The sequence below is a fragment of the Calypte anna genome, chromosome 8 (assembly GCF_003957555.1).
Source record: "Calypte anna isolate BGI_N300 chromosome 8, bCalAnn1_v1.p, whole genome shotgun sequence".
Classification (NCBI taxonomy): domain Eukaryota; kingdom Metazoa; phylum Chordata; class Aves; order Apodiformes; family Trochilidae; genus Calypte; species Calypte anna.
In genome coordinates this window covers 16,423,207-16,451,078 of record NC_044254.1, presented here as the reverse complement: position 1 = coordinate 16,451,078, position 27,872 = coordinate 16,423,207, and the positions used below count along the sequence as shown (strand labels likewise).

The window sequence follows — 27,872 nt, the reverse complement described above, 5'->3', positions numbered from 1 at the left end:
CTGTAATTGTCTTTTCAACAAGTGACTTGAGGAACTCCAGTTTCCCAGAAGAGCATAGGCAAAAAAATATAATCAGGTGTATTTGTCTGCAGTAGTTTGGGAAATTATTTATTTCACACTTAATGCTAGAATCATTTTCTCTCTTGCTCTTCGTATCAAGCTTAGGTCAGTCCACTCTGTGACCAACCATTCCATTTTCACAGCTTGGAGGTGATTACAGCTGAGAACACTGCAGATACATCGGATTCTTCTAACATCAGCCCACTGCAGGCTTTGTGGGAGCAGTGTGGAGGTCTCAGTGACGTGGTACTGTGAATTTAAAATATATTTGCTCAAATACAAAGCAAATCAGGCTTTTATATCTAGGGCTTCAGGTAAACATGTAGTTCTACTAACAAGAACACACACTTAGGGCAACACTGTTAGCAAGCCCTTTTTCCAGGTTCTGGTCAGTTGCTGACCATCATTTTCCTACATTCTGGTTATTTGCTATCAAAGACTCCTGGTGCCCTCTGATTCTCTTCATGCTAGACTTCTTCAAGGCCTGTAATGCAGTATTTTGAGGTGTCTTCCCAAAGAAGAGCTTTCAGGAAGTCAGGCTCTTGTTAGTTTAACTAGAATCACTCTTCTTGCTCCATGTTAAGCTGCCACCCATGTTCACACCAGGGCAGCATTTCAAATTGCCTTTGCAATCTGAAACACTAGCAAACCAGAATTTGCAGAGAGTCCATTATTAATAATTAAGGATACATATCAAAATCAAATCCTAGCCAACAGACTCTGAAATGAACACCATCTACTACAAACCATTTGCTTTTAGGTAGCAGACAGCCCAATTCAGACAAACTGGAACATCTAATACAATAGTCCAACCTCCCCTAGGAACTGTCAGCACCACCAAGCATCTTCAGAAGCACCTGGTAACACCTAGGCAGTACTATACTGAAAGTGCTTTAAAGCTACCACAAGCACCCTGTTCTAATTGAAAGAAAAATTAATAAAGGTCAAAGGGGAAAAACAAAACAAACCAACAGTACTCTGGGATGGTCATCTGCAAAGACACCTGGACAATCAGCTGAACAAACCAACTGCCAGACTCCCTTGTTATGTATTTTCTCCCACTTAAGATGAGCTCAAAACAGATGTAATTAGGCAAGTCAAATCACTGGCATTGTTTCTGCCTGAATCTGTCCTCCAGGTCATGGCAACACAACATTGCAATACTTCAAACAAAACATAAAACACCTCTCCCCTCCCCCCGCACCCCCCCCAAAAAAAAGAAAGAAAAAAAAAAATCAGCAATAATCTTTTCATCATCCTTCACATGATGCTTGCTACAGAAGTTCCCAACCATGCAAATGAAGTATTTACCTGTAACAACAGTACCAAGTTTAATTTCAACACGGGACACATCAAGTATTGTGGATATAATAGAAAAGACTCAAAGCCAAAAATACCAAAAAAGCCCACAAACTACTTTCTTTTTTAGTAAAGCTGGCAAAGAAAAGATTGTGATATATAAATGTTTGTTAAAATTATATACAAGAGGGAGAACAGCAATTCATTTACTTTTTTTTTTTTTTTTGCAGCTCAGTAGTTCTACATAAATTTATTTTAAGGAAATGAATTTTGCCAAGTAGAAATTACAGTCTCAATGCTGAATATATCAACTTTAAGTGAAAAGCTCCTCCTTTCTCCTTAACTACTTTTTATTTAATATAGTTAGCATGGAATTATTTTTAAAAATTGTTTTCAAGTATTTCTTTTTCTTATTAAGAACAACAGGTAGTTCAGGAACACTTTCCTTCCTCCTAGAGATGGATCAGTAGAGCTCCCACAGACACTGCTCAAGAATCAGCCTCTTTAACATGTCGGAACTTGGGGCAAAAATACAGAGTTCTTCACAGCTCTCCTCCAGATGCAGGCTTCTGGGCTCTCTTCCTGGTCAGCCAGATGATGTCACATTGGCAGCTTTTCTTCCCTCAACACCTCAGTTAGGTTAGATTCTGTTCACAGTGAGGGAGGCCCAAATACTGTGTTTCATTGCAATTTGAAGAAACACTCGCCTCCATACAAGTACAGTTTCTTTGCATGTATTAGTGGTGAATGTCAATGTGTCATCATCAATTAATAAGTATCAAGTTGTCATCACTCTGTCGTCTGGAAAAAAAAATTACAATTTTTCATTCAGCAAAAACGCAATAGGAAGCATTTACCCATACAAAACTGAGTTCTGTGCTTTCTGTTCTGTGCTTTCCCACTTCAGCAGACAGCCTCAACACCAGCAATGGGACAATCTAGCAGAAACTGCTACAGTAGCAAAAACTGTAGATTTGCACTCCTCCTACCAGGGTTGTGCCCTCAATACCCTGCAGTGTATTACAAAAAAGTATATTCATTACACTATAGCAGACAGAAGTCTCTTATCCTGCACCTGGATGTGAACCTGAAGCTGTACCTGGATGGAGTTCTTATTAACTAATTGGTTTTCAAGTGTCAACAGCAACTGCTGGGATACCTGCCCATCATCATCATCTCACGTGCTCCTTTTTGGCTATGAGATTTCCCTCTGCTGGAGTATACAAAAAATATTAAGTTGCATGTCATAACATCCTCAGTATATAAGTAGACAAGTATCTTACTTCAAAAATAGCATTTGCTACACCAGTTGGAATTGAACTGTTCACATTCAGCTCTACTCCCTCTCCCATCTCCTGGCCTCCATAACTGCTCTGTGCATGAGCAGGAATCCTCCCAGACTGCCCAGGGACAGTGACAAGATCCCTCCACTCTCAGTGAGGGATTCAGAGGTGTGATAGGTTATCAGAAACATCGGAGAGGAAAGAGAAGAACTGAATTCCAGACCAAGAAGCAACTACCAGGCAAGATGTCAATCTCTCACCAACACCAGCTTAGGAAGGACCATTGCTAAGAGGCTTGAATTTCGTGGCAATCAGAAACATAAAAGTGCATTTCCAGTATTCTGACAGATGCTATTGAACCAGTTTGCCTCATAGACACAGATTTGGGATTAAATACTGGTCCCTGGCTGGATCTCATTCTCTTGTTTTCTGCTACTACTCTCAGCCTAGTGGAAAAGTTTTTTAGAAATAGAAAACTTGCAAAACCATAAGTAATTTAGTTTGTTCTTGACTCCATAGCAGTTTGTTATACTCTGCAGTCCTTCCATCAACTTCCATGGATTTCTGCACAGTAGTTTTCATCTGAGCAAAATACTTAATCGTATTTAAGCACTGAATTGTCATCTCTGCACCATCAACAGACTAAAAAAATCTGTCACCAAGTAAAGCATTAGAGGAACAGAGTCCAAACATTCCTTAGGTTGAATTCTGGATGTTCCAGCATTTGTGAAACAACATTTCGCTGTGAGAAACTAACTAGTGCACTTCTGAGAAAAACACCCTACTGACCTCCTACAGCAGCAGATGAATGACATGGAAGTCTTTTCTTTTCTGTAACCAACATTGCCGTGGTCTCTTAGAAATTCATGTAGATCTGTTACGGGAAACCCACTTTCTTGGTATTTCTGAAAGAGAAAGCATTTTATTTACCACATGCGAGAAGCTACCAGGCATGAAGTGTTCTAAAATCTCCTCTACACTGTGATGGCAAAACCCACATTATTTGGTTCACTTGTTCAGTGGGAAGAAAAAAAATGCACAAAAATCCTGTCTTAGAAACACCACAAATCTTGTTGCATGGAACAAAACAATATAAGTGACAGAAAATTCATACTGTTCACAGATTCTCTTAGATTTTGTTTGCTGTCTGTTGGTAAGACCAAACAAGTGATCTCAAGTCATGCTGGCACTGATTCTCCCTTGTTCACATCAGCTGCTGTAGTGTTCTGGCCTCGTTTTGCTTAGAAACCTCAATGCCCTGTATGGATGAAGGGCCCTATATGGATACTCAATATTGCCATGCTGAAGAAACGCCCTGCATTAACACCAGCTCAGCACACTGAAATGGCTCTCCATTGATTCACATGAAGTGCTCAGAGGGAAGCATGGCCAGCAGGTCCAAGGAAGGGATTCTTCCCCTGTACTCGGTACTCGTGAGGCCGCAGCTTGAGTACTGTGTCCAGTTCTGGGCCCCTCAGTTCAGCAACTAGGCTGGTGAAGGGACTCAAGCATAAGTCCTATGAGGAGAGGCTGAAGGAGCTGGGGCTGTTCAGCCTGGAGAAGAGGAGGCTCAGAGGAGACCTCATCACTCTCTACAACTCCCTGAAAGGAGGCTGGAGCCAGGGTGGGGGTGGTGTCTTTTCCCAGGCAACTCTCAGCAAGACAAGAGGGCATGGTCTCAAGTTGTGCCGGGGGAGGTTTAGGTGGGATATTAGAAAGAATTTCTTTATGGAGAGGGTGATCAGGCATTGGAATGGGCTGCCCAGTGAAGTAGTGGATTCTCCATCCCTGGAGATATTTAAAAAGAGACTGAATGTGGCACTCAGTGCCATGGTCTGGTAACCACAGTGGTAGTGGATCAAGGGTTGGACTTGATCTCAGAGGTCCCTTCCAACTCAGCTGATTCTATGATTCTAAGTCAGACTCTCCAACAAACTCAGAAACACAGTTAAGTTGTATTTTGAGACACTTAGAAAGTGGAGTTCTTCCTCAGGCTGCAAGTTGTGGTTCATGTCAGCCTGGCCTCATCCTGCTGGCTGCCTGTCTGACAAGCTGAAGAGCTGGATCCACGTTGCCGTCCCATTGCTTGCTGCAGCTAACAGGAGCAGAGGGGACAGACGGCAGTTAAAACTTTGTTTCACTTGCAGTCATTTTATACTGGAAATGGATGGAACAGTTTTAACTTGAACAAGCAGCAGTGGGTCTTTCAGAAGACATTTCCTTATAACCACAGATCTCCAAGCAGCCCCTTAAGCAAGCCCAGACATCTGAATGGGTAAAGTCATCTGCTTGGTCCTTACCACACTCCAGCCAAGGGGATGTGCACTGAGACACCAGTAAACTCATCCTGACCTCAGCCTCTCTTACCTGACCTGGCTCTCTGTAACTATACTAAAAAAATGGACACTTTCCATTCATCCTTCCAATTATGTTTCCATTAGCTGTTACTTTTTTGAAGCCAGGTGAAGCAGCAGAAAATACAGAACAGGGACACACACTAAGGATGACTTTCCAAACCAATTATTGCTTAGTCATTTGGATAATTACCCAGTCTTCCTCCCAGTTTCACCACAGGCTAAGATGAAAGATTTTATTAGCCTCACCAGTCATCATAAATTACACTACATGCCAGCACAGTACGCTGTTGAGTGATTAACCAGAACAAATACAACACTAATTGGAAGTGTAATGGGAAAAAAATGTTTTACCTTTATGGTGTCATACGAGTCAGTAATGAGTGCAATAAAAAGGCTGAGGATCATGTATATAAAGAGACTAATGAAGGAGTAGAGATACAACCGACTGAACAGCCACACCAGTGTGCTCTTCCTCTGGATCTGAGCAAACGTTGCAAACATGTCATCACCATTGACCAAAGAAAACAGACACTCAGCCACTGTATTCAGATCTTCAAACTAGAAAATAATTAGTACAAATTATTAGCAGAGTGTGGAGATAAATCATCCAGATTAAAGGGAAGTGAGAGTTATAAAATTGAATTATTTTTTTTACAGTTTTACTCAGAATAAAAATGCCAACCCAGTCAATCAAATGCTACCAGACTTTCTTTCCTATGTATGCAGACCAACACACATGCATGTCAGTAATAGAACCATGTAGAAATATAATGTTGACTACATATTATACTTTGATGTTCAACAGGCAAAACTGCCAGTAGCTGATCACCACAGAAAATCCAAGTTACTGAATTTTAACTGACTTTAGACATGCAGGAAAATACCATTCTGTTTGTGAAAGCATGTAGATAAGGTGATTTCACAGAATCTATACAGTAAACCAGTGGCAATACGCTGGGAAGAGAACCCACAGCCTCTGGTTACTCAGCTCTGTAGCATTACTATAATAGGGGTAATTAATCAATACGGTATTAAGAAGTTGGAGAGAGCACATAGCCTTTAGAGCTTGAATGGTCTGAACAAGATTTGTCTCATGATAATATTGTCCACTGTTTTTCAGAAACCACCAAGCTGTTGGTAAAAAGCTATAACTGGACTGGAAAGCTACTATGCACATCCTGGACAAAATCATGGTTTCATTTGAAGGATATCCTCTTAAATTCCTGAACTCCATTACCCCAAGCTAGAACATGTCCTGAGGCTAAATTCCATTTGGCAACTAGGTAAGCACACTTCCCAACATTGCTCCATCCCCCCAAATAACTGGATTTGTTAACTATACTTTATTAAGCAATAAAGATTAATGAATAGTGAATAGTGCTTTAATGAAGCTATTATCAGTGAAATAACATGACTACACTCACTTGATTTTCTGTCCTATATTGAAAACAAGATGTCAAGAGGCATATGTTTGTAAGGAGAGGATAGAGGATACTGTTGCATAGGAACAGCAGTTAGGTAGTACCTGGGTTTTTTTGTTGTTTTTTTCGTTGTTTTTTTGTTTGTTTGTTTTGTTTTCGTTTTTTGGTTTTTTGTTGTTGTTTTTTAAAGCCCATTGTGAGACCCAGCAGCACATTTTCCGAGAAAAAGGGGTGCATGGCATGGGCAAGAATAACCCACAAGTTTTGATGCACAAGTACAGAGAGAAATCTGCTGAAGACTGCTCATCTATAAGTCCCTGACTGACATAATGCAAAATGCTTCCCACTCCCTCCCTCTGGCTGTAGAAAAAGCAGGGGGAAAAAAACATACATATATTTATGCTTTTGAGCTAAGACCTTCAGAACTGTTGAGCACAAGGACCTCGCTCCTGTGCAGCTGGAGAGCAAGGAAGGCTCTTCGCTCCCTTTCCTCCCCGTGGCTGCCCCGGCAGCAGAGCTGTGCAGTGCAACACTGCCTTCCCGCGGGGCACAGGGCAGTGTCAGCAGCAGGAAGCCTCACAGCTACAGCTGCTGCCCTCAACATCAATCCAGGATATTTTGCAAGGGGTAACACTTTCATACATATGCATATTACTGACTACATTTCCTTTGGCTCAGATAATTACTGTACTTGCTCCAGAGAAGCTACAACATCATTTGAACCTCTGGTACAACTGAGGATCCTGCAGCATCCAGCATCCCAGGGAAAAATGTATTGTTATCAATTTAAAATATGTGCAGGCTGAATACCTCCATTTCTCAAAGGACAGAATTACATTATGCCAGAGGAATCTGAGCTCTGGGGGTACAAGAAACTGAAAGCAAGCACTGCAGCATGCATTTCTATTACGTGTAACGTGTACAATCAAAAAGTCAAGAATAAGAAGTTACACATTTGTTGCTGTTTAATGGACATGTAGAATTTATCACAACAGGAATCTGCCTTTTTTCAAACTGTCACACAGAGTATCTGCCAAGAAAAGAAAAACAAGCTTTGTGGGGTTTTCTTCCTTTGTGCTTTGGAATATACTTACTGCCCTACCCAGTTTACAGACAAGAAAGTTACCAGGCACACTTTCAATATCAACCTTAAGAAACAAACAAAGCAACCAACCAAACGAAAACCCCACAACACACAGGAAGCAAGATAAACAAGAAAAGCATTCATCCACACCTTTATGAATCCAGATTTAGAATCTTAAGTTACATAGCACAGGAAATTTTGGAAAAAGTCCTAGTCAAGGCAATTCCCAGAAATGTTCACAGTGAGCTGGATCCTCTTCAACTCAGCTGAACCAAGACTGCCAGGAGAGGGCGGAAAAGATAAAAGACCAATTTAACTCTAGTCCCCAGGCAGACATTGCCTGGATAAACCATCCACTCATCACAAACACAGCCTTATGTTTGAGATTACAGCGAGTTCAAGCACACAATTAAAGAAAGAATATAGCTATTTTCTTAAATGGAGCAAGGGGCAGAAAGTAAACATGGAAAGAGAACCACCTCTGTGCTTTTCATGTTAGAGTTTTTAAACAAAAACATGAATTTAGGATGTATTTCTGCTGGTATAACAAGGAGCTACACACACACAGATACTCACACATTGTTAGACCAGAAAAGGAGCACATACCTTTTCATGATAAGGTCCCAGGACAATCCAACCACAGAAAGTATAGCCAAGATAAATCATCCCAGCACAACAACAAAACCTTAGCACTTTGGGCAGTGATGCCTGCATAGTTAAAATGAGCACCTGCACATCAGAGTGGAAGAAAGAAGGGGAAAAGCCACAAGTTAGGGAGTCCTGAGCATTAGAGACAAATATATGCTTTAATTGTTGGATATCTGAGTGCTGCCTTACATTGTATGTTTGAAAATATCCCAGGTATCTTATGACTCCAACCCAGACAAACAAAGTTGATGTTCCAAGTAAAATGCTGCAGACATCATAACTTGTGAGGTTCTGAGGGATCCAAACAGAGCAGGTGGTCAAGTTAGAAAGCAGTAGGCATGCCAGCTTGACAGCTATTCAAGTTCCAGAAGTTCAAACAAGCAAAGCAGGGCAGTCCAATACTGAAAGACTATTGCTACAAAAATCAGGCCAAAATGAACTGCGTGTACTTAGAGTGATCTCCAAAATGCAATAGTGCTCCAAATGAAAGCACATCTACACAGATATTCTTGTAGGTCTGCATGAAGAACTGAAGTCTTTACCCTTGTTATGACACAACTTTAATATTAGATAAAATTTCTGATTTTTTTTTTATTTAAAAAAAGGTTAACACATGCTATTGTCAGGCAAACAAGCTCTCATCTTCTATCTAGTAAAACATGAACAATCATTTACACATAAAGTGAGCTTCAGGCTGCAAGCTGTTCAGAGCCTGAACATCATTATTACAACCAGTGAAGTTTGTAACAAATTACACTTGCATTTTACTTTAGAAGACTACAACTGGTATCAATAAGCACAAGATTCTCATCTAGCTCAAAATTTTCTACCCTCATCCCCCACCCCACCATACAAGCTGGATGTTTTCAAGTGCCTCTTCTGAAGGCCACTCCAGGCATGTGCCCTTTGAGCCTTAGTACACATGAAGCAGGAGCAGCACACTACCTACCCTGCTTTTTTCCTAGAATCCACAGTTTTGTGAACACATGAATTGCTGACACACAGTTCTACTAAAGAAAAAAAAATCCAAACAAAACGAACAAACAAACAAAAAATTCTGAAGAGCTGCCAGCTGGACAAAATGCTTTGATTTCAGAAAGCCCAAACTTGGAGGTCCAGGACTAGCAGATGGCACACTCTGTGCCTATAGTTGGGACAGGTCAGGAAAGCAAGCTTTAACAGTTTCCAGTCCTACAACCCATCAAGACCTGTGTTTTTATCCATGGGGATGACTCATGGTTTCCTTCTACAATGTGCACTATTACTGCTTGCAAAAATAACACAACCCAAGTTGTTTTGTTTGTTGTTTGGGTTTTTTGTTCTCTTTTTGTTAGGAACTGCCTACCCACAAGTCCTATACCAGAGATTAGGAGACTTAGTACTGTGGAAATAAGATGTTTAAATAGCTTAACATGATCTTACTGAAAGACTTTGGGGAAAAGGGACAGAAACAAATTATCAGTCAAACTAGCACTAGGACATGAAGAAATAAGGACTATCAAAAGTAAACAAGCTGACTAGTGACTATGATAGCTCACTTTCATTTGTTCCCAGGTTAAAACACGTTCCATGTGGCTGTAGCAAGACTAGTACTTTATCTGCAGTATTAAACTCTCACCTTGGCTTTTATTTCCATTTTTAGGATTGACCCAATGATTGTCATCACATCACTGATAATTACCAGGACATACCACCCATTTATGAACTCCAGGCGATCAGCATGACAAACACGACGCTTGTACTTCTCCAAGAAGAAGTTCACAAATCTCTATTGAGAAGCATTTAGATGTTAGGTACAGGTCACCTTAAATGACAAATATATACAGATGCCCCAGTAGTATAGCAGTGCTCATGTTTCACATACACCCTTTTCCTATAGTATTCGCTGCAGTAATTGCTTAAAACCCATTATTAATAGCAATAGATATAAATAAGAAAACAAACTAAGATTGGTTGATGCCAGTGAAAAACAATTTTCCATGGGACAGCTAACTTCACAATCAATCCCCACTAGCTTAACCCCAGCTTATTATCAATTTTTTAGACCCCTTCACAAAAGTTTCCACCCACTTCCAACCCAAGTCCACCATAAGTGGTGAGAAGGAGAATTAATAAAAAAAACCCCAACCAGCCAGAGATGAGCTAATGCTACATTTCACATTTTCTCCTGCTAGAGCTAGCTTTGAGGAATGTTCATTAAAACATATATTTATGACAAGACCTCTATATGGGAATTGTACTCTGAAGCCAGGGAAGGAGGAGTTCCCGTTCTGAAGGTGCAGGACATGTTGCGTGTTAGCAGAACAGACTCAGAATGTTTTCTGCATAAAATCCTGGACAAAAAAGTGAAAGTCTCTCTTTTGGTCTCAAGAGAGACAACAAAATACTTCCTACTAGAGAATTACACCAACAGAAGTAAAAACATGTTGCTAGTAATTGTACATCACAGATGTCTATACATCCTTCCTAGAGATATACAGTAAAAGAGCAACATCCTGCAACAGACATACTACACAATATTTTAAAACATACCACTTGACAAGGGTAGCAGCAAGACAAAATAAGCATTTACATGATAAGCACTGTACTCACTTTCTGCAGTCTCAAGGCAAGAACAATGGATCGTGTGCAGAGGATGAGAGAAGCAAGGCAACTCAAAATGACAAATCCATCAAAGACTAGAATGTACTGGGTGTTTTTCTGGAGAACTGTAGAGTCAAAGAAAGGAAGAGCCAGTCTTTTCACATCTCTGAGCATAAATTGTTACAAAATGTCACGTATTTTGCATTCAAAACAATTTCACCCCATAATTACATGGGCTGTTAAGAAATACTCTTTCTGCAGCTATGGAGACTGTGCCTCAAGAGTGAAAAGCATGTTCAAGCTCTTCAAAAGAAAACCAAAAATAGGTATATTAATGTAATGTCCCCTTTTTGAACTAAGCTTATTTGTCCATCTGTACTCCAATATGGTGTCACAAATACACAGGCCAAAACAAATGCAAACTTGTGCTCATATCAACACTACCAAGTCAAAACAAAAAATCCCACCTCATTTCTCATTCTGTGACTTACAATCAGAACCCAGTTTGACTTTGTCATGTATTTGTTTCATTCACAGGTTTATAAGCCATTGTGTGAACCCAAATCAGGTGTGAACAGGATGGGGAATATCTTACTAAAAAGACTGCTGTGTAACAGGGGAAAAGGGTGGTTAGAGGTGTATAGCACTGCAAACACAAGGGCACCATACTTACCGGAGCCAAATACATGCCAGTCCTTGCACTCCTGAATATCAGTGTCACTATCAAAGTAGATTTTGATTTTTCCACTGTGGGCTCTGTTATTGAAAGTTATCTGGAAATACAAGAGCACACCAGAAACAAAACTAGCAAAATGTCACTCCATTAAAAAAAAAAAAATCTTGGCAAGTACTTTAACACAATATGCATTGTTATTTGTTGGTCATGTAAGCTTTAAGAAAGCAGGCACTGGAAGAGTACCGTAAGTGTTAGTGCAGACATAACTTGACAGCATGTCACACAGAGCATAAAAAACAGTGTTCCAAAAAGCCAAACTTCAAGTTTAGCCTGTGGAAGAATAACAATTACTTATCTCCTCATGAGGTGAGCTTATCAGCTGGAAGATGATACAAAATAATACTGCCCCCATGGAACTCCATTTCAGCAACCCACGGGAAAGAGGGGTAAGGCCCAGGATATGCTCAACTACTTTTCCCTTTCAGTCTAAATGTAAGAATGATGACTATCCCTTAGCTTAAGGCTCTTGTTCTGTATACAGTGTTGGAAGTGCCATATCCCATAGTCACTTACAGTATTTTGAAATGCAAAGCAGTCAGGCAGCTCACGGGCATGGATTGTCTGCAGAGCAATGCCTTTCAGCTTGAAGGAGATTTCAACCTGGATAAGCCTGAATGTTTAAAAAAGTGTATAAATGTATATAGAATACACACAAAACCTCCATGCATACACAAAGCAAGGAAACTGAACAACTCAGAATCCACCACAGCCACATGGAAGTTAAAATTATAAAAATCCCCAGCACCACTTTACCTGTAAAATTCGAGATTGAAAAAAGAGGAGTTCAGCTTCAGTTCAGCCTTCTTACCAGCCAGCTCCTGTGGCTTAAAAAAGATACATTCTGGGAGGAGAAGATGAAAAGCTGTAATTTTGAAAACTTAACATGGAAAGCAGCATAAAACAGATATAATGTTTGAATGGTAAGTCCTAATGAGGCAGTATGTTGACTTTGAGCAAAGCTATCCATAGAGCACCCCAGCCACTGAGATCAAGAACAGGTTCATGTAATGAATCTTAAGAGGTTAACAGCAAGGACTCAGCTCTGAGAGGTGATAAGGACACCCACTCACTGAAGGTACAGACTGGCCAGCAACCAGAATTCCGTATTTGAACCTTCTAGATGGAGGGGGTGGGACAAAACCAAACAAACAAAAAACCCAAACAAAACCACAAATCCACCCACCAACCAGTAACAAAAGCAGATGAAAAGAGCTTCCTTTAGTCTACACAGTTGCGATTTCTAGGCAGATAGTAAAAATCAAAAGGGAAATAGGCTAAAGACACATTTATGTTACTATGATTGCCACATAAAAAACTATTGGTTTTAGACTTCACTGATGTAGCATTAGAATATAAGTACTTCACAGCAAGACAATTTCAGTACAACAATACTATACCTGTTTCAGTAGAAACATCTATATTCAGTGTATCATTGGAAGGAAGCATAGTGCCTTTCTTGTACTGTTGTTTACAGACTTTTAAACCTGATCCTTCCTGGTCATAACCAAGCGTCCCAAGGGATATACTCTTTAATTGTCTGTACTAGTTTAAAAACAAAACAGAAGCATAAGTTACACAGATAAGCCTTTTTCGCATTAAATAGCAACTTGCAGTCTCAAAATTATGTGTATCAATATAGCTTTTTACATTAAAAAAACACCTTAACTTTCAAATAAAATCTGTAAAACAACAGTGGGTATCTTATGGGTGCTGACCACTTTTTAGTAGCAACTGGCATCCTTGTGACACAGTGACTGGGAGCCCCACACCTACTGAGCTGCCTGCAAATGATCACACAGCAAGCCAGGAGACAGCTTTTAATCAGATGCCCAGCAGCAACTTCATTGCACTATAGCTCCTAACCACACACACTCGGGGGATATCCTATGTATTTATATCATTAAGATTTTAGTTTTCACACCACTTGAAACTTGATTGCTTTACATACAATCCAATCCATACTGCTTTCCAAACCCATCCCAAGAGTAAAACTGAAGCTGCTCTCCGTATGATTATAGATGAGGGAACCCGTGTGCTCAGTGTATAACCAGCGACCAAGGAACATACACAGAGCTTGGGCAGCCTTCAGAAGTAATTTAACTTGCCTGCTTTACACAAGCACAGAAGCAACTGAAAACATGCCTGCGAGGAAAGTCTATCTTCACTCACTCTAAATGCAGCACAAGTCACCTTCTTCTTGTGTTAAGCTATGCTCAAAAACAAGGACTAGAAGTGGAAGTCAATAAAGCTACACCAAGCCAAGCACTGCCCATGCATGGACAGCTCTGAGCACCTCCAGAGAATTCCATCCAAAGGAAGCCCTCTCCTAACTTGCCTTCCACACATCCTTGGTGCCTGCTGGGAGCAGGGTACAAGCTCTGATCCTTGGAACCACACACCTTCCAGTCCTGCCCAAGTGAGGCAAACCCCTGGGACACACCTTTCCCTTGACAGCCAAGTACATGAGTGACCAACCAAGGGCACAGCTGTCTGCCAGCTCAGCTTAGCACCAACTAACATTGTCCAAGAGAAGCCAGATAGACCCCTGGCCCATTGAGGAAGAAGTCAAATATCTAGTAATTCCTTAGTTTTTAATCAACATTATTATCTAGTGAAAGAGCTCAGGGCAGTGTACAGCTCTGGTCTGCTCTGAAGGAAGCCTGAAATAACTAAATGAGGTAAGTCAGACAAGGCTTCCCATTCCTTAAAAATAAACAAACAATAAATAAATTCAGAAGGCTTTGAGACAGATTAGACCTTTTCCCCCATAAACATAAGATTTTGTTATTATGCATCATTCAGTGCCATCCTATGTCCTTCCTATGGGCATTATGGCCACAGTGTGGGGTACAAAGCCACAGTGGCCATTAACAACCACACACTCCATGTCCAGAAGAACTGTAATAGGAACCCACCAGATGTCCATCCAAAGCCCTGCCTTGCTGCACTCCTTTGGCTCCTCATGGCTGCACATGTGACAGGTGTAGACAGCCTTGGAGAAAGCACAGCCTCCACACCCTGTCAGAACGTTATCTTAAGTTAATAAGGAAGACAAGTATGACTAAGGCAGGTCAAGTGAGTGGAAAGAGTAGTTAGTCACAGCTCCACATCCCTCTGAGGACATCTCCAGAGCACTGCATCAAACAGCTTCTGCTCCATCCTTTGAGGCTCTGCCCCCTCCTGAGCCCAACACATGGATTTGGGTTATTTACATGCCACCTTCAAACCACACTGCAAAACACTAAAAACAAAATCCCCATTTATACATTTCTAAGAAGCCTTAGACAGAGCAGCCAGCTCTGGTCCTGCAGACTCTGCCACAGACAAAGTGCAAGTTTAACAACTCAGCACAGCTTCCTTGTAACAGACGGTTCCAAACTGGACCCAGGAGGAAAAGCTTTACCCTTCTAAGATGAAAGTATGTGGTTCTTTGTTGTGGTTTTTTTTGTTTTGTTTTTGAGTTTGTTTGGTTTTTTTAATTGGAGAGTGTGAAAATATTGAAATATTGCAGTAGTACACTATACAAAGTCTATTGCCATCTTCCTTAACACCACATCCTTCTGCTTGCCTCACCCCTCTACCCCCAACCATGCATTTTGCAGTAAAATTCAAAATACCAAGGCCTACATCCTCTAGCTCCCCATTGCAAAACAGAAAAACAGTGCTGGCTTGTGTCTTCCTAGAAAGCATCCTTTAAGAAACAAAATTAAACCCCAAAAAATCAACACCAATTATAATGTTCTCCTGGAGGCACACACTAAGTTTTACATGGAATTTTAAAAGCCTCAGGAACACTACAGAACACTAAAGAACCCAGATTATACAAGTTTAAATCTCCTTAAAGGATATGTCTACATTTATACAACATAGACATTTTATGAAGTAACCTTTTTCTGATGTATCACACATTGGCTCATCCTTGAGGATATAAAGCTATTATTTCTCTACTGTCTTCTATCTGGACTTCACCACAGTCTTAGTGCCTACAAAAGAAGGAAAGTGAAACAAGACAAGCAAGCAAGAAAAAAAGCACAGTTCACAGCAGAAATAGTGGCAATATTGAGAGTTCAAAGGAAGATTGAGAAAACTACTTCGACACTCGAATTCAAAACACAAGAGCAAGAGTCTTGGCCTTGTCCAGAACAGCAGAGACAGAATGTCTGATCAGCTGATGGCTCTGCTATGGCTTGGAGGAGGTGGCTGAGGAGCAGCAATCCCCCCTACAAGTGAATGTTTAAGGAGGTGCATGTTGCCTTCACACCACTGTGACTGCCGGGCATAAGCAATGGCAGCAAAACTGCTTTAAACCTAAGCATCAGGGCTGGTGTCCCAAGGTCAGAGAAAATGAAAGGTGGCATAAAGCCACTTAACATTCATCCCATGTGAAGAATTTCTGGGCTTATCATCATCCCCAAATAGAAGAGAGATTTCATTTTGCACACACATTCTTTCACCTCCTGATTTTTCCATGTATTAATACTAAAACCAAAAATTTTACTGAATTTTAATTCTAGATTTACTCACTTCACTCCTGTAATTGGAAAGGGGCTGCTCTTTAAAACACCATCCCTGTCAATGGCAAGTGCCCTTACATTCCTACAAGCACAATATTCCCCATTTTGAGGCCTCTGGCACTCACTACTAAGCTGCAATTCAGCATAGCTGTAAACACAAATTTTTTGAATACCATACATAGGTATATTCAGGCCCAAAGCTCTTCAAAATAAGACCTAAACAAAAGTTCCAGTTCATACAAAATGACTTATTTTCAAACTTTCTGGATTTCAGCACTACACACTGAACAATTTCTTTTTTTAGATTTGTCTCCAAGACATTGACACAGGAAATTCAGGATATCCCACCTACAGCAATTCAATGAAGAACTGGAATCTAAAAATGGAAACCAAAAACCTGGACTTCAACAGACATTTATAACAACAGATCTTCATCTTTATCACTGTTCACTATAAACACACATGCTTACCTGATTAATTACATAAAAAATGCTGTCATAAGCATCCTGCTGTGTGTATATACTGCAGCTGTAGTCATCTTCATCAACTCCAGAATAGCCTTTCAGAAATAGGTGTTTAAAAGCAACAGTGTTCTCTTCTTTGAATGAGACCACCAACTGGTTACTCAACCCAAAAAAAATAAGCTGACAAGAAGGAAAAAACACAACAAAACAGCAAATTCAGAATTAGAATACTAGTCAAGCAATGTTGTTTTGAATACAGTTTTGAACTGTAATAAATACAGAACATTGCTGTAATCCTGTTACAACAGGAGCAAAGAATCTGTTAACTACTGCCATAACATTACCACATATAGGGCAAGAGAAACAGAAGTCCAAGTCTCCCACTGATTCTAAAACTTACAGCACAACAACTAAACAGACAGCTAGATCACTGCCACCTTTCATACATCCTAACAACATCCAACAACTCTAACTGGAATTTGCCTAAACTTTTGTTGAGGATACAAATGGCAGAAGAGTTAACCTACAAGTGGAGCCTGTTACCCTGAAATGCCATGCTTTGCTATAGGAGAAATTCCTGCACCTTCATTTTACCACTGGCATGGCACAGGATTAGCAGAAACCCATGTGGGACCCCACAGCAATGAAAAAAGCATCACTTGCCTTACTCAGGTGCTATAATAAGATGGGGTTAAGTAGGTTACAGTAAGAAGCTACAGTAAGAAGCAGCAGTAAACAGTAACCACTCAGGATTTGTGTTGTCCTACCAAAAGAATGCTCCCATTCCTACAACCAGCAAGAAATACACGTAAATCACAGAATCACAGTATGTTAGGGCTTGGAAGCCTAGAAGGTGAAAAATCAACAAGAGCTTCTCCACATGCATAGTAACAGGAAGATACCTAAGCCCCCAATATCTGATTCTTCATCCCAGGCTTACTAACAGCAAATATGAAACTGTCACATTACTGCAGTTTCCAAGCCACACAAGAAACTGGCAGAAGCAAGGAAGATGTAAGAGTAAGAAACTGCAAGGAAAAGAACTGTGAACTTAAAAATCCCCCAAAGAAAACTGGCAGGCTCTGCTTAATTCAAAACAGTAGAAACTGGAAAGTACACTGATTCCCCCCCCCTCACTAGAAAGTCATCTTTTGTCCTACACAGCAACTCCTAAGTTCTGGGCCAGGCTGAAAGAACAGATGCAGCAGGACTATTTACTGCAAGGCTGTTTAAATTTTAAATTAACTTCAGTTAATAATATAAATAAATAAATAAATCACTGAGTGCTACAAATAAATCTGCACCCCTCTAGCTAGAATCTCTCAAAATAAGGGATCTTCCAGCTGCAGTAGAGAAATAAAACATACTCAGCAGGGTTTCCTCAGGGGACTGCCTAGGGGTCTCAGCACACTTCTGACTGACTCCCTGGTGCTGGGACAGGCACCTCCACTGCATTTCAGTCAGGCATGGACACCCCAGCTGCTGCTGTACCACACACAAGAAGCCACAAGTGTCATGACTAACTGGCATCAGGCACAAGTAGCCAAAAGGAGACTTAACTTATTCCTTGGTTGTCCTTCAAAGGTCTTGCCCTTACTCTGAAATACCGAGATGCCTGTTGAACCCATAGATTTACTATTAGTTCACACCTGAGGCACCCTGCAGAGCAGCAACACATTTTCCTTCATAAACTCTTTCCCTTTTTTTGCCAACTACCTGCCTGGCAGCTGAGCAAGACCCAGGGCTGACAAGAACAGCAACTCAGAACATCTTGTGGCCTTTGAAAACCAAGCAGCAGAGGACCCCTTCTGCTCACAAAGGACAGTGGGACACTAGGACAGCAAACAGCAAAGTGACACATTCGGTGACTTCCCTGAGAATTTAGATCAGTAGGTTAGGACAGATTAGAAGTACTGAACTTTTTCAGAGCCACATGAAGCTGTATTTTGTTTCACTACCCACACACAAAGGTTACTGCCCTGTCTCTGAAAGGAGTGCAATCCCCACATCTGAGGTGCAGCTGCCGGTGAAGTAAATCAGGGCAGCCCATCCTCCTGGCTTCTGCTGGGCCTGAACCCCTCAACCCCACCTTAACGTACTCCCTGCTCTCAGCAGCAATTGTGCCAGCACTGGTGTAAATGGCCTGCTTGAGCTAGCCTTGGCTTGACCAAGGCTGGATCCTGTGCCAGCAGGGATGGAGAGCCTGCCATGTCTTTCCAGCAGGGACAAACAGCAGGAGAGATCAATAAAACACAGGGACACATAAACCAAGGTTACTCCTCATCTAGTGTGCAAGTCAATCACAAACCTGGAATCCTTCAGCATGTTTTTAAGAGTTGCATACTTAGCTGTACTTGCAAAGAGTCTAGTGTCAGAGTCCTACATTTCAAAGGTCTAGAAAAATAATTTCTACTTAGATATGTGTCCTTTTTAATATGTTCCCATTTTGCCTCCCTTGATCTCCAGTCATTATTTTAGTGGACTGCAAATTAACCAACCAGACTGTGACATCAGTGCAGTTTAAGAACCACCATCTCCTCTGCCCCCACTGACCCAGGTACCCAGCGGTTTGAAATGCATCACCTGATTGTGACAGAGGCACAGGGCAGGTCTGATTGATAGAGTCATTGAATTATAAAATTATTTGGCTTGGAAAGGACCTCTAAAGGTCATCTAGTCCAACCCCTCTGAGGTAAGCAGGGACATCCTAAACTAGACCAGGTTGCTCAGGGCCTCATCAAGCCTCACCTTGACTACCTCCAGGGATGAGGTCTCAACTACCTCCCTGGGCAACCTGCTCCATTTTTTCATTACCCTCATGGTAAAGAACTTTTTCCTAACATGAAGTCTAAACCTACTCTTCTCTGATTTCAAGCCATTGCCCCTCATCCTATCACTCTAGGCCCTTGCAAACATTCCCTCTCCAGCCTGCCAGTGATCCCTTCAGGTACTGGATGGTCGCTATTAGGTCCCTTCAAAACCTTCTTTTCTCCAGGCTGAAGAACCCCAGAGAAGAGAAGGCTCCTGTAGACTCCTGCAGTCCAGTCATCCCCATCATCACCAGAGACAAAAACACTAACAGTGACACCTACGTTTCAAGTTACCGACTAGACTTCAAGAAATATCACTTTAGAAACAGCCCAGAGAAACTATAATCTATCAAGATAACAGAAGGCACAACACAGAAGGCAGGACTGCAGCAGTGAGCCTGATGACAGTGTTGGAGTTAGTGGGAAGAGTAGTTTGCTTTAAAGTGTTATCCTAAAACCAGCAAATTACCTGGTCACACATTGCCCCAAAATTTCCAGGAGGTTTTATTTAGTTTATATTTAGTAATTTAGTTTATGTTATTTTTCTCACCCAACACACCTGTCACAGAATTTTTGCTTTCTGGACTGAAACAGGAAGTTCAAGTCCATAACAAATATCCAGTGATGGCAAAGGCCCAGACCACAGCACAGCCTCTCCTCACATCATTGCTACCCTTCCTAAGAGGAAAAACAGAGGAACAATTACCTGTGTAGTAACCATAAGTATCTTCAAAATCTGCAAAGCCAGTTTCCATGGTATTTGACGTCTTGCTCTGTATTTTTCACATGGGTTCATGAAGTAAAACTTCAAATCCTCTTTCAGAGCCGTCTCCTTTAGATCTAAGTCTGACTGAGCCATCATATTTCTGCCATAAGTAATAAGTTAGTTAGAAACCAACTAATGCTTCGGAAGACCATTTCCTCATATTTCAGTTTCACCTCTGATCACCACACGACATAAAAGGTCTGTAACATTTTTCTGTTTATTTTACAGCAAAATGCAAGAAATACCACCCTACGATCACATCTTTAAAAATCACTCAATCGCACTAGGCTATCAAAACACAATATTTACACAACTGTTTATCAGGAAATAGGCAACAGAGAATCAGTAATAGTCTACACTTCTCTCTTTATTGAAACTAAATATCTGAAATAAAGAGAGGACACTGCTAACACATTCCACTAAATAATTCACATCCTACCACCATAAAAGGTGTCTTAAAAACTCAACTACCAGAACAGGCATCACAGCACACTTCTGTTATGAACATACAGATTTAAGGGCTAAACTCATAGGCATTTATCATTTAAATATGGGCACGTAAAAAATCAGAGGAACAATCACAGAGGACTGTTGTTGTAGTTGACTTAAAACAGTTTCTTCCTCTCAACTGAGCTGGGCACTGAAAACTTTTCCCTTCTCCTAAACTTTTTAACCTTGTTTTCCAGTACTATAATTGTCGGAACTTTCTTACTTTACACAAAGATCAGAACTATTTTTTTCCCCCTCCATGTGTTAACGTAGAGCAAGCATATCTAAAACTATACACATATGCTGATTATCAGTCCCATTAACTATCCAGAAAATTACCTCATGTTCTCATTTTTATAAAGGATAACATTTTTTTTCTCAAGGTCAAAACCCAAAGCATCATTTCCAAGTCTTCAGTGAGATTCTTGCTTCTTTGGTCCTCATCTTCCTGAAGAGTATATTTAAGCCTAAACTGCAGACCACCAAGTGCATTTGATTTTCTAGGAACAGCTATCTCATAAGAGTTAAAAAACACTTTAATATTGACACTGGGGTGTTTCCTCATAGAGGAAGTGAAAATAAAAATCTTTTTTAACAACAGGCTTATTACACAGCCTTAAATCAATCATTCATGAAGACGATGGGAGGTAGGCTAATTTTAGTTTTGAGTCAGGAAAACACAGGAAGGTTTTTGAGAAAAAGGAAGTGTGGAGTACATCCCTATTTAAATTTAAAATACAAACACATTAGACTAATTTTAATAATGTTTAAAATATAAAAACTTTGAAAAATTTAAGCACATCTGACAGAAAAACGTATGATCATTACAGTTTTGAGTATTGTCTAAGAAAACAGGTACATGTATACTTTGGTCCTGCACTGACACCAAAGACAGTACTACTCCTGTACCACCTTCTCCTAAACAGGCAGCAGCAGTTGTGTGGCTACACGACAAACAAGACCAAACCCTGAGTAAAAGTCATAGGAGTGGATGGAAAAGAAAGAGGAACAAAGCAGGTTTAAACTGGGCCTGGTCAAGACTTAAAGCATGAAGATAAAGAACCACACCAAGACTTCAGCAAAATCTCCCCCTAAGTTGTCAGTAAATGTGTACCTGAAGTGACAGATCTTTAAAATTAAACAACAAAACTTTTTAAAAAAACACCATTTGATATTCAGATACATTCCCTGGAAGACACAGTGGGTTTTCCAAAGCAGTCTTTCAAGGCCTTCCAGCTCTCTAAAAACTTTATGTTGACTAGTAACAGTACTTTCACTTTTACACAACCCTCACATAACTCCACTGGTTAGGGATTATTTTTACTGCAGCCTTTAGCTTCAGTATTCAGTATTTGTTTTCCAATAAAGAACAGGCATTCTCTGGTGTAATATTAAAAAAAATTAATTGAGAAAAAAATATAATTATCTAATCCCTTGATATCTAGAACAGATTCAAAATAACATCTAAATAAATTGCATTAAATCTGCAGAACTAGAACCTTCAACCAAAGCATTAAAAAAGTTAAAAGTTTTAAGTGATTAATAGTGACTTACTGCATTTAAAACAAACCATCTAGTTCTAATAAATATTTATTAGTCTAATAATCTAAAAAGAATCCAAACAAAGCACATAGCTCAAAACAGAGTAAAACAAATAATTTTAGGCACAGTAGTGTAATTAATAAGCTTCCTTAGTACATTTCTCAAAGCACTGATACAAGCATGTCCTATGAATGAAGACCCATCCGTGTTCAAATGCATATGTAAGAGTTATTACTTGTAACCCATCACAAAATTGTTACTAACTCAGTTCTAAAAGCTGCATCATGCTGGATGTGGTTGGACAATCCGTTGTCTGGATAAATGTTTTGTAGTGAGGAACTTTAGAACTCAAGTGTTCTATTGAAGAAGGAGGTTCCAACAGTAATAGCTACCATTTACAGCTACCTACTTATGAAATAAACATTTAATATGTAGGTCTTCACCTCGCAAGAAAAGCACTATTGAACCAAGTAGCTGAAAACCTAGAGAGCACATTTTTCTTTTTGTTAATTAAAAAAAACTTTTTAGAAGCCGTTAATATCGCCAACAGTGTCCTTCAGAGATCCGTATCAGGTACATTTATTTACTTGAGCTTCGTACTTTAAAGAACGATTAATGGGGAGAGAGAGGAGGGGAGAAAAAAAAAAAACCAAAACAAACCCCGAGTTGGGTTTTAGGTTTCAGACTGGGCAGCCCCGGCTGCACCTCCATGACCTTTTATTCCACTCATAGCATCGCTCGGCTCTTCTCAGGAAGGCAAACTCCAAGAAATTTAGAAAGAATCCTCTCCTTTTACGGACCTGCCAGCGTTACCAGCCCCTAAGGTGCCGCAGGGGGAGCGGCAACACTGCCAGAGACAGCCAGAGCAGGGGACACACACCAAAGACTCCCCAACACTCGTCCCCACCAGCAGCAGGGCGGGCAGGGAAGCCGCGGTGCTGCTGAGAGGGGAGCACCTACCTTGTGGAGCAAATTTAAAACACGAGCCTCCCGCAGCCCTTCCGCCTGCTCTCCGGACTGCCGCCCCAGCGCTCCAGGCCGATACCGCTGCGCCCCTCTCCGCCGGCCCCGCGGGACCCCGCGGCCGCCCACCGCCGCCCTCCCTCGCCTCTGGTGCCCCACATAGCCGCCCTGACCCGAACGGCGGCCAGAGCCCGCCCCGCGCCCCGGGGGGCCTCGCTCCCTCCTGCAGCCCTTGAGGAAAGGGCGTCCTGAGCCCCCTCCCCGCCGCGCCGGGCGGTGCGATCCAAGCGGGCAGCGCGGCGCCCAGCCCCGTCCCGCTCACCCGCTGGCGGCGGCCCGTCCGCCGGGCAGGTACTTGAGGGAGATCTCCATGGGGCCGCGGGGCTCGGCGGCTGCCCAAGCGGGACCCGGGTAGCCCTCGGCGGCGGGCACTGACGCCGCTACCCGAGCGGCCTGAGCCGCGCACCGGGTCCCACCAGCCCGCCCCGTGCTGCACCGCCGGCCGCCCCGCCTTTATGGGGGCCCGGCGGAGGAGGGCGCCCCGCCGCCCACGGCCCTGTGCCCGCCCGAGCGGGCTCCCGGCGCACGAAGCAGCCCCTGCTCCGCCGCTGCTGCCCCCGTCCTTTATAGCGAGGGCAGCGGTGCTGAGGCGCTGGCTGGGTGAAGTTAGGCTCGGTACGTGGGGTTGTAGGCAAGGAGACAACATCCAGGGAAGACTGTCAGGTTAAATTTGCTACTACAGAGCTGGTCGGTTTGCAGCTCTCAAGGTACCTGGTTCTTCTATGGATGTGGTTTAACGTGGTTACCCCACAGTACAGTGTTCAAAACAGAATGCGCTCCTATAAGAGACTTCGCTGCAACTGTGAGCTCTCTACCTTACCACACGGTGGGGATGGGCAGTTTGGGACTCTTGTGCAATGTTCTCAGATGATGCTGTGCTTGGTTAAAGTCACATTGTCTCAGGGAGAAGGAAGAAAAACCCGGACAAACATCTGTGTGCAGTTACTAAAAATGAGCTGCAAGAGCGTTATGTCAGCTCATGCATGAAAGTTTTCTTAGGGTTTCCTCTGAAGCATCTGATGTTGGCTACTGCCTCAGGCAGGAAGATGCCCCCAGCAGAAGCAGCCAGAGGTTTGTTGGGTTTTTTTGGTTTGGTTTGTTTTTTTTACAGCTGCATCTGGTTTTCCCCTTATCTGCTCAAGAGAAGTTATGCCTTTACACATTTTTTAATTGGAAATGTATGACTATATCTGAATTTGATTTCTTCTTCTTTTGCATGCACACTGTTTATCTTCCCTAGAGAACATGCTGTGATCCAACATGGAAACTTATACCTAGAAACAAGTATAGCCCCCCCCCCCATCTCTTCCCTTCAGTGTAACTTCATTCCTTTGAAGAGATCCTAGCTCTGCTGAAAACCAGCAGCTCTCACTACTTGAGCATATGCAAAACACTGGCATTGAAATGAGCCTTGTATGAAAACAGCTCTTACCCAAGTTTAGCAGTCTGCTAAACTTGAGGAAAATACTGACAACTCCAGGCAATTCTTTTTCCAGAGCCCAGTGAGAATCAGAACAAAGGAACTAAGGAACTCTTTTACCCCTCCACAAATTCCTGGATAGTCTGAAAGCCCTGCTTTCCTTGGGATGATATTTTTAAAGAATATTCAGTTAATCTGCTGCTTTATCTGCTGCTTTTCTCCCTTCACCTGCATTTTACAGTTCTATCTGTAACTGCTTGATTGTATCATTATAAAGATACCGTTGTCTCCAGGATGCAGCTTTACAAGCATTACTAGCATTGCTAATGTTGAGATTACTGATACTGTTGAAGCTATGATGGGTTTTTTTAGAGTAAGATCATTGTCACACTTCGTGGCTCTGCAAGGCCATAACAAACACATCATATATTGATGCAAAATAAGATTTCAAAGCCCCACCACACACAACAGCAGCAGCCACAGATCTCCTGGCAGAGCAGCCCTTCATCTCCAATGCAGCCAGTAGGCTAGAAAAAACAGCACTGACTGGTACCTTCTCAGGTGAGCAAAATACTCAGACAGATTGAGATCCCTGAACACCAAGGATCAAACAAGTCAAAAATCTGGACAGCAAACACTTATATTGCCAGCAGCCCTACCAAGCACTACAATACATGTTTGAGCGTCTGGTTTTCGTCAAAAGCAAAATGCAGATAGCTATCAGACATGTAATACAAGCAGCATTTATTTTTCCAGTCAGAATTGGACACGTTGTGCAGATATAAAGCACCTTTTGGAGTACTGTTCTTCTTTCCCCTGTGTAACAGCAAACACCAGTATCCAAAAATATACAATTGCTGCTCTGCTAACTATTAGCATTTGTCCCTTCTTCTCTCACCCCATCTTATCCTTTGTTTTACATATCCTTTGCCTCCTTTTAGATAGCCCTCCCCTCTGGCTTCACTTTCTGACCCTGCTCATTCCTGTCTGAAGGCAAATTACCTTTTATCATCTCTTTCCTTCCCAAACCCACACAACTGCCAGCAAGGCCAAATTAAAAGCTGTGTAATCCAGCTGAAGTAACAGCATGGCTTTCCACTGAATATCTGCATCTTGGTTGACTGAATTTTTAGCTGTGGCACAAACACAGGTCATTACTTAAAGATTCTAACAGGAATTTCACTCCCAAACAAGCTTCTCAGTGAAGTTTGCCCTTCAGGCAACTGCAATGAGTCTTCTGAGGAAGATTTCCCCCATAAGGAATGAAAAGAATCTATATGCGATATTTTTCCCTTCTTTGGGGTCACTCATTTTAGCTTTCCATGCTTTATTGTCATACTGCAGGTTTCTATTGCCATGGTTTCTTCTTGCTTAAAACTTAATCAGAATTTGACATTTTAGAGCTCTGCCAAAATCTGTTGAAATTTTTTGACAGTTTCATAAGTTAGCAGTGAAGCAGTGTATGTTCTTCCCCATTTCTAAATTAAATCACACTACTAATTGCCTTATAACTGCATTGGCAAACAAAGTATTCCACAGCCATTAACAAAATGAACCTGTATTGTGCAAATTAGTAATTTTAGCTTTCTCTTGACTCTTCATGCCTTCTCAATGTCTGGATGACCTACACTAGGGTGATCCTGCTCTGGCAGGGGTTTGGATTTAGTCTTTCAGAGGTCCCTTCCAATCCCTAACATTCTGTGATTCTGCATGAAAAAGCCTTGCTACTAAGTCAGCCTTTTGTATTTTGGTGATCTTAGAGTCCTTGCCATCCTTGCCAGAATTCTTTGCATAAACTACTTTATACAATAGTGATGTGCACATTATATGTTGGGTGTTGTCAAAGATACATAAAGAGTATATTTGCTGTAAGGTTTAATTCTTGCATATTGGTTTCTATGGCAAACTCTGAAATCCTGTTAAACAGCATCATCTGGGAACAGGCCCTTATCAGGGTCCACAGGAACTATCTTGAGTACAGGAAATGAAAGTTCACACACTCCACACACTTGCATGCCAGAAATTGCATATTGCTATTAAAAAATAAAAAACAATAGAAATGCTCCTATATTAATCTGGCACCATATTTACTCTTCTTAAGATGAATACTCACACACCAAATACTTAGTGCAGCTGGAAGTGTTTATTATAGCACATTTACAATGTGTAAACATTCAGACAGAGCATTTTTAGTGTCCTCCACCTTTGTGAACAGCATTGCATGTTATCACACACAGCTACAGGAATGTTATTCACAAATGCTAATTATCTGAAATATGCTTCCCTTTGGTTTCCTATTCTGCTCCCAAAGTGACTACAGAAAATAAGGCATCCATAAAATGGTATCACAATCAAAAAGTATATAAACTAAGCTGTCAGAACTGAACTTCTGTAAGATCTGATATTTCACAGACAGCTTCTGACAGTACCAGAGTATTAGGTTGGCAGGAAACATCCAGATGCATGGGGAGATATGACTCTCAGAGATACATCTTCTTGTATTTAACTTAGTTAAATACAGGTTTAATACAGGTTTACAGGCTTGTGTACCAGAGAAAGATTTCAAATATAAAAATAGATATTTTGAAAGTGCTTCTGTCTGACTTTTCCTTTAAAAACTTAAGGTCAGCACACTGCAAAACTAAGACTGTGACTGAGTTGACCTGGCACTGGATATAGGAGAACATCTACATTTCTCCACTCAACTCACCTCTCAACCTTCAGTGCTGGCCTGGCATATCCCTGACCTCTCTGAGAAGAGACTGACGTTTATATCTAGTGGTATGTATTTTTATAGACACATTTAGTTTATGGTCTCAGACATACTTGAATGGTTTGTGCATCTATTCACTGTAGTGTCTCCAGAAAAAAATTGTACCAAATTTCATAGTTTTAGTTTATTTTTACTTTGAGTGCAGATAAACAGACATGCTGAGGATTCTAGAGAGAGCTTTCATTCATTCAGTGATGTGCCAGCGATAGCCAGGTAGTGCCTGCAGTACTGAGGGCTAGGCTGGTGTTCAAAGTTGCAGTTGTCTAACATTATTTCTACTTCAGAGTTGAAAGTTAGTGAATTTCTAGTCTACTCACATAATCTAGCCAAGTCTCTGAACACAGACAGCTTTTTAATGCCCTTTGCATTCTAGCACAATTTAACCGAGAATGACGCTACAAAAAAAAACACAAAACCAAAACTAAACCAAACCAAAACCACAAAAACCAAAAACCAAAACAAAAAAACTACCCCAAAACAGACCCCAGAAGCTCTGACCTAGCAGCGATAGTGCTTAATCAGAAAGACTAAGTTTATCATAAGCTTCTGCCACAAGTTTACACTGTTTTTCAATAAAAGCAAATTCAGGCTTTAGGTATA

The 27,872-nt window shown here is 41.3% G+C and overlaps 1 protein-coding gene across 1 annotated transcript; it reads right to left on the bottom strand.

Moving 5' to 3' along the window:
• Nucleotides 1-1,763: 1,763 nt before the first annotated feature.
• On the bottom strand, nt 1,764-23,487 carry MCOLN2 (mucolipin 2). Its single transcript, XM_030455569.1, has 14 exons — nt 23,342-23,487; nt 19,966-20,125; nt 16,456-16,629; nt 12,869-13,013; nt 12,225-12,312; nt 11,985-12,081; nt 11,409-11,508; nt 10,745-10,860; nt 9,771-9,920; nt 8,342-8,443; nt 8,111-8,233; nt 5,351-5,557; nt 3,432-3,547; nt 1,764-2,160 (listed from the first exon to the last, which is right to left on the bottom strand). Exons 1-14 carry the CDS (start codon nt 23,389-23,391, stop codon nt 2,124-2,126), a joined length of 1,665 nt encoding a protein of 554 aa, XP_030311429.1. The 5' UTR covers nt 23,392-23,487; the 3' UTR covers nt 1,764-2,123.
• Nucleotides 23,488-27,872: the final 4,385 nt, after the last annotated feature.

Coding starts and splice junctions, on each gene's coding strand:
- MCOLN2 (XM_030455569.1), bottom strand. CDS start 23,391: ATGGAGATCTCCCTCAAGTACCTGCCCGGCGGACGGGCCGCCGCCAGC. Junction 9,921..10,744: donor TTGCCTTGAGACTGCAGAAA/GTGAGTACAGTG, acceptor GCTTCTCAATAG/AGATTTGTGAACTTCTTCTT. Junction 8,444..9,770: donor AAATGGAAATAAAAGCCAAG/GTGAGAGTTTAA, acceptor TGGATCCCTCAG/AACCTCACAAGTTATGATGT.